Consider the following 7,500-nt stretch of genomic DNA (forward strand, 5'->3'; position numbering starts at 1 on the left):
TCCTTCCTCTTCCCTTATCCCCCTCCACCTCCCCTCTTACTCTCCCTCCTTCTCCCTTACTCCCCTCCCACCCCTTCCCTCCGTTAGCCATCCCCTCTTTCCCTCCCCTCACCTTCCCCTTCCCCCCTCCACCTCCTTCCCACCCCCTTCCTAACCCATTCCCCCTTCCCACCGCCCCTCCGTCACTTTCTTCCTTCCCTCCCTTTCCTATTCCCTCCCCCACACCTCTTTCTTAACATTCCACCTTCCACCCCCACCTACCCCCTCCCACCCCCATTCCACCACTATCCCTCACCTTCCCACCTACCCCCCATCCCCCTTTCCCCCACCATTCCTCCCATTCCCACCTACCTCCCTTCCTTCCCTCCCTTTCCTATTCCCCTCCCCCTCCCCCACACCTCTTTCTTAACATTCCACCTTCCACCCCCACCTACCCCCTCCCACCCCCCATTCCACCACTATCCCTCACCTTCCCCCACCTACCCCCCATCCCCCTTTCCCCCACCATCCCTCCCATTCCCACCTACCTCCCCCCATCCCCCTCTCCCCCACTATCTCTCCCCTTCCCTTCCACCCCCTTTCCCCCACCTTCCCACCTACCCCTCCCACCCCCGTTTCTCCCACCATCCCCCTCCCCTTACCACCTACCTCCCCCATCCCCCCTTTCCCCTTCACTATCCCTCCCCTTCTCCCCCACCTCCCTCACCTTCCCCCACCTACCACCCCATCCCCCATTCCCCCACCATCCCTCACCTTCCCACCTACCCCCTCCCACCCCCTTTCTCCCATCATCCCTCCCTTTCCCCCACCTACCCCCTCCCTTCCCCTTCCACCTACCCTCCCATCCCCCACTCCCTCACCATCCCTCCCCATTCCCACCTACCCCCTTCCCACCTACCCCCCATCCCCCATTCCCCCACCATCCCCCATTCCCCCCACCATCCCCCATTCCCCCACCATCCCCCATTCCCCCCACCATCCCTCCCCCTTCCTCCCCTTCCCCATCCCCCCATTCCCCCACCATCCCCCCCCCTTCCCACCTACCCCTCCCTTCCCACCTACCCCCTCCCATCCCCTTCCCCCTCCCCATTCCCCCTCCCCCCCCTTCCCGCGTGTACTGACCCGTGCGGCTTGACCTCCCTTCCAGACGGGTGGACGACGGAGGACCTCGTGTTCCTGTGGCGCGAGGGCGACCCGGTCCAGGTCACGAAGAACCTGCACCTCCCGCGCTTCACCCTCGAGAAGTTCTTCACCGACTACTGCAACAGCAAGACCAACACGGGTGAGTGTGGGTGGGTCTGTGGGCGTGCGGGTGGGCGTTTGGGCGGGTCTGTGGGCGATGCGGGTGGGCGGTTCTGTGGGCGTGTGGGAGGGCGGGCGGGCGTTTGGGCGGATCTGTGGGCGTGTTGTGGGCGTGTGGGCGGATCTGTGGGCGTGTGGGCGTGCGGGAGGTTGAAAAAAAGTTTTGTGTCTTGTATGAAGGTCGGCGCGTCCAAAGGGATGTCCTCAGAACCGCTTGTCTGACTTTTATCGAATGTTTATTATCAAATATTTATCAGACCGACTTTTATCGAATGTTTATTATTAAATATTTATCAAATATTTTGTCTGCAACAGGGTTATCGATGAAACTACGGTAATGCAGTCTATCACAGGATTGTAGTTCATTAAAGGGGATATATTTGTGTTTATGTTAAAGATGAAAGCGTAAATGAACTAAATGTGGCTCTTTATATGGCTTACAATGAATATTATTTGTATTACTTCGGCTTATGCTCTGGCTGTTGGAATATTAGTAATAGTAGTAGTAGTAGTATCAATATTTTTATCGTCATTGTTGTTATTATTATCTATATTATTATTATTGTTAGCATTATAATGACGTAATTGGTCTGAGAACACTTTTTGGACACGTATACCCATATTTGTTCATTTGTTCATATATTTATTCTTTTTTTTTGCGATTGATTAATCTGTTTGTAGTTGTAATACAGTGTAATAGGAACAGTATATTTTGAGTATAGTTCCGGCGTAAAATTTTAGTTAAAAAAAGAGTTGTAGCTTATCCAAAAATACTGATTTTTTTTCTTGACGTTCTTTGATACCAAATATGAATCCAATCTTGCAATCGTTTCAAGATGTATTGCATTATTGCCAGGAAACCAACATTTTCTTTTTTCTTTTTTTACGAAAGTTTTTTTTTTCTTTTTTTCTTATTTGATGTCAGAATTCGTGGACCAGATTCTTGCATTTTGGTTTTGTCTTTGAAATAATGGAAGGATAGACCATTAGAAATATGCCTTTGAGAAAAAAAAAGTCCAATTTAGTGATATTCAACGATATAATTGAGAAGAAAATCCAATTTAGTGATATCTAGCTATATAATTAACAAATCCTTGACCACAGGACCAGCGCCAGACCACCGCCTTCTTCCCCGAATGCTAACCCTCTCCTCTTCCTCTTCCTCCTCCTCCAGGCGAGTACTCCTGCCTCAAGGTGGACCTGCTGTTCAAGCGTGAGTTCTCCTACTACCTGCTCACCATCTACATCCCGTGCTGCATGCTGGTGATCGTCTCCTGGGTGTCCTTTTGGCTCGACCAGAATGCCGTCCCCGCCCGCGTGTCCTTGGGGGTCACCACGCTGCTCACCATGGCGACGCAGACCTCGGGGATCAACCAGTCCCTGCCGCCCGTCTCCTACACGAAGGTAAGGCGGGGGGAGGGTGGAAGGGGAAGGGGTGGGTTGGGGTAAGGGTAGGGGTAGGGGAGGGTAGGGGGGGATGGAAGGAGAGGGTTGGAAGGGGAAGGGGGACGCAGCCCTCGGGGATCACCCAGTCCCTGCCGCCCGTCTCCTACACGAAGGTACGGGGGTGTGGGGGAGGGGGGGGAAGGGGGGGGAAAGGGAAGGGATGGAGGGTTGGAAGGGGAAGGGGTTGGAAGGGGGGTGGAATGGAGAGGGGTGGGTTGGAGTGGGGAAGGGGGACGCAGACCTCGGGGATCAACCAGTCCCTGCCGCCCGTCTCCTACACGAAGGTACGGGGTGTGCGGGGGTCGGGCTGGGGTTGGGTAGGGGGAGGGGAAGGGGGGTTGGAATGGAGAGGGGGTGGGTTGGGGAAGGGGGACGCAGACCTCGAGGATCAACCAGTCCCTGCTGCCCGTCTCCTACACGAAGGTAGGGGTGTGGGGTCGGGTTGGGGTAAGGGTAGGGGAGGGTAGGGGGAGGGTGGTGGAAGGGGAGGGTTGGGTTTGGTGGGGAAGGGGGACGCAGACCTCGGGGATCAACCAGTCCCTGCCGCCCGTCTCCTACACGAAGGTACGGGGTGTGGGGGTGTGTGGGGTCGGGTTGGGGTAAAGGGGGGGGGTTGGAGGGTTGGGGGAAGGGGTTGGAAGGGGAAGGGGGTTGGAAGGGGAAGGGGGACACTGAACACCTCGGGGAGGGGGAGGGAGGGATGGAAGAGGAGGGGGAGGGAGGGATGGAGAAGGGAGGGGGAGGGAGGGATGGGGGGAGGGGGAGGAGGGATGGAAGAGGAGGGGAGGGGAGGGATGGAAGAGGAGGGAGGAGGGGAGGGATGGAAGAGGAGGGGAGGGAGGGATGGAAGAGGAGGGGAAGGAGGGATGGAAGGGGAGGGGTAGGGAAGGGGAAGGGAGGGGGAGGGTTGGAAGGGAGGGAGAGGGAGGGATGGAAGGGAAGGGGGAGGAGGGATGGAAGAGGAGGGGGGAGGGAGGGATGGAAGGGGAGGGGGTAGGGAGGGTTGGAAGGGAGGGGGGAGGGAGGGGATGGAGGGGGGAGGGAGGATAGAAGAGGGAGGGGGAAGGGGGATGGAAGGGGAGGGGGTAGGGAGGGTTGGAAGGGAGGGGGGGGAGGGATGGAAGGGGAAGGGGGAGGGAGGGATGGAAGGGGAAGGGGGAGGGAGGGATGGAAGGGTAGGGGTAGGGGCTGGAAAGAGGAGGGGGATGGGGGTAGAAAGGGGAGGAGAGGGGAATTTGTTTGTGGGTGAGTGGAGGGAGGGGGATTGTGTGTGTGTGTTGAATACTTATTTCAAGGCATTTGATGCACAATAATTTTACTCTCTAGCAAATCTCTAACGTAACTTTTCAACACAAAGATTCTTAATGCCCATTAGCAAAATCTTCAGTCTGTACGTTATTTTGTTATTATAAAACAATAATTTACAGTCATTCTCCCCAAAACACCGGAGATTATCATAATTATCGTCATTATGACATAGTTGTTAACATCATGATTGATATGATTAATAATGTCTTTATCTTATAAGTTTTTTACCATTATTAATGTGATTTATGATTATTATTATCATCATTATTATAATGTGCACACACGCGCACACGCACACACACACACACACACACACACACACACACACACACACACACACACACACACACACACACACACACACACACACACACACACACACTCACACTCACACTCACACTCACACTCACACTCACACTCACACTCACACACACACACACACACACACACACACACTCACACTCACACACACGGATATAGGCTTGTGTGTATACATGCATTCGGAAACACGCACACACACAGATCTAAGCATAGGCAAAGATTCCCCTGCTGTCCTTGTGTGCACTTCTTCCTACTTCTCCTCCCCTTTCCTTCCCCCTTCTTCTTCTTCTTGTTTTTCTCCTCCTCCTTCTTCTTCTCCTTCTCCTCCTCCTCCTCCTCCTCCTCCTCCTCCTCCTTCTCCTCCTCCTCCTTCTCCTCCTCCTCCTCCTCCTCCCCCTCCTCCTCCCCCCCTCCCCCTCCCCTCCCCTCCCCTCCCCCCCCCTCCCCTCCCCTCCCCCTCCCCCCTCCACCTCCTCCTCCCACCTCCTCCTCCTCCCCCCCCTCCACCTCCTCCTCCCTCTCCTACTCCTTCCCCTCCCCCTCCCCCTCCACCTCCTCCTCCCCCTCCACCTCCTCCTCCCTCCTCCCCCTCCCCTCCACCTCCTCCCCCCCTCCACCTCCTCCCCCCCTCCCACCTCCTCCTCCCCCCCTCCACCTCCTCCTCCCCCTCCACCTCCTCCTCCCCCTCCCCCTCCACCTCCTCCTCCCCCTCCCCCTCCTCCTCCTCCTCCCCCCTACCTCCTCCTCCCCCACCCACCTCCTCCCTCCCCCACCCACCTCCTCCCTCTCCCCACCCACCTCCCTCCCCCTCCCCCTCCCCCTCCCCTCCTCCTCCCCCACCCCTCCCCTTCCTCCCCCTCCCCCACCCAACTCCTTCCTCCCCTTCCTCCCCCTCCTCCTCCTGAGAGAGAGATCTGACGCGCCCCCCCGCCCGCAGGCCATCGACGTGTGGACGGGCGTGTGCCTGACGTTCGTGTTCGGCGCCCTGCTGGAGTTCGCCCTCGTCAACTACGCCTCGAGGTCCGACATGCACCGCGAGCAGATGAAGAAGCAGCGGCGCCAGTGGGAGTTCGAGCACCAGGCAGCTCTGGAGGCCGAGCACCTCGAGTCCGACGGCGCCACGACCTTCGCCATGGTGAGCCGAGGGGAGGGGGTGGAAGGCGGGGGTGGTAGGTGAAGGGGGGGAGCTAAGGTCAAAGGGGGGAATGGGGAGGGGGAGGAGGGAGCTAAGGTCAGAGGGGGAGGAGAAGGAGGGAGCTAAGGTCAGAGGGGGAGGGGGAGGTGGAGGAGGGAGCTAAGGTCAGGGGGGGAATGGGGAGGGGGAGGGGGAGGAGAGAGCTAAGGTCAAAGGGGGAGGGGGAGGGGGAGGAAGCAAGGTGGTAGATGAAGAAGGGACCTAAGGTCAGGGGGGGAAGGAGGGAGCTAAGGTCAGAGGGGGAGGGGGAGGAGGGACTAAGGTCAGAAAGGGAGGGCAGTTATATGAGAGGAGGTCATGTGTTTTGGCAGACAGGTTGCAGTTGGTTATTTCGTGAAACAATAAGTAGACAGCTAGGAAGTTATACGAAGGTGTCAAGCGAGGATAAACAAAGGGGAATGTTGATCCAGAATGTCAACATAGTTAGAACAAGTCAGAGCGGGCTGGTAAATAGCAGGCATAAGTCTCAGTGGTCTTGGGTTATACACATGTAGCAGTATGTTGCTAGTTCGGTAGAAAAGTGTAGATAGGGACAGATAGATGTATAGGTAGAAAGATAGATGGATATTTGTAATGACGGGTATAAGTATATGGTTATAGATATATATATTTGTAATGTGTAATTATAAAGATAAAAAAAGTAAGTAGATAGGTTTTAGGTATATATAGCGTATGATAAATATATTTATTAACCATACTTATATAATAAGTTATTACCAACATTTAAGATTAAAAAAAGAGATTTAGAATCAAAGATCCATCATATAATTACAAACGTGGCTGCCCAGCCCCAGTTGAAAAAAGTCTGCTTTTATATTTTTATGTTTGTAAGGGTACTTTTTTTGCTTAACCCTATCTTGTTTTGAAGGCGTTTGCCCAAGCTTCCATTGATATTGTGTTGCACTTTGACATATACTCACTGCACTATCTTCCCACTCTAACCCTTTTCCTGTGTTACCTGTATTCGTAGACGGGGACTAAATAATGCCCTTGTGATGTGTGCTAAACCTGCTAGATGTCCCTTTGTCCTTCCAGCATAGCGTCTGGGTCCTTATAATCCCGGAGTGTGGTGGCGTAGCATATGTAAACCTCTTTACCTTCAGCCTCTTTTGGTGTTCCGTTGCCGCTTGTGTGTGTTGTCGCTTCAGTTCTCCTTGCTGGTGTTCTAATGTGCTCTAAGTGTGGCTGTTTGCGTAATGTTTTGTTTTTGGATTGTGACTGTGAACCCCTTCTCTTTCTGTTCTTTTCTTTCTTTCTTTCTTCTTTTTTGTCTTGGTTTTGTGTGTGTGTGTGTTTGAGGGATGGGGTGTTGGTTGTTCTGTGTGATTCGTTTTTGGTAGTTTTTTTTCTGTGTGAAGGAGAGAGAGAGAGGCTGGTATATGATGAATTTAGTCAGACTTTTAGCAGCAGTACATGAAATTGCTCGAGTATTAACTATTCATTAAGGCTAGTAAGTGTTTTTTTTTCTTGTGGATAGTATTACTCACACTTTAGTAAAATTTGGATGGCAAGTAGGGATTGGTAATCGTGCTATTCTAAAATGTTCTAAGGATGTTTTATCACCTCTTCTCATTGATAGTATCTTCGCTTGTCTTGCGAAAAGGAACAGATTTTGTGATGTATTAATTTCAACTTCTTACCACATGTAAGAATAAGCCATTGCAATTCAGTGTGGGTATATTAGTCTCTTTGAATAAACTGATATGCAAATTTTAGAATTAGAATAGAAACCGACAGTTAGTGTTCATATATATGTATTTGGTTGAGTCAGACCGACGTATACACAGGATATAAATGGTCTTAGTCTGCAGGGTATAGTTATTTAAAGATTTAAGGCGAAAGCTAAAGAATAGTTGCGTCTAATGTCCCAACAACTATACTTATGGTGTTATGATAGACTGATTGGGAGTGTAAGTTGTGCGTTGTTG

The 7,500-nt window shown here is 52.8% G+C and overlaps 1 protein-coding gene across 5 annotated transcripts in view; it reads left to right on the top strand.

Annotated features, from left to right (window-relative positions):
- The window catches only part of GluClalpha (glycine receptor alpha 1), a 44,118-nt gene that overhangs the window by 33,370 nt on the left and 3,248 nt on the right, over positions 1–7,500 (top strand). For all 5 annotated transcript variants that reach the window (XM_070133733.1, XM_070133730.1, XM_070133732.1 and 2 more), the window contains exons 5-7: positions 1,148–1,282; positions 2,477–2,706; positions 5,315–5,512. In XM_070133733.1, coding sequence (XP_069989834.1) covers positions 1,148–1,282; positions 2,477–2,706; positions 5,315–5,512 — 563 coding nt within the window. The remainder of the gene's footprint in view (positions 1–1,147; positions 1,283–2,476; positions 2,707–5,314; positions 5,513–7,500) is intronic.

The sequence above is a fragment of the Penaeus vannamei genome, chromosome 19 (genome assembly GCF_042767895.1).
Source record: "Penaeus vannamei isolate JL-2024 chromosome 19, ASM4276789v1, whole genome shotgun sequence".
In the NCBI taxonomy this organism is placed as follows: Eukaryota; Metazoa; Arthropoda; class Malacostraca; order Decapoda; family Penaeidae; genus Penaeus; species Penaeus vannamei.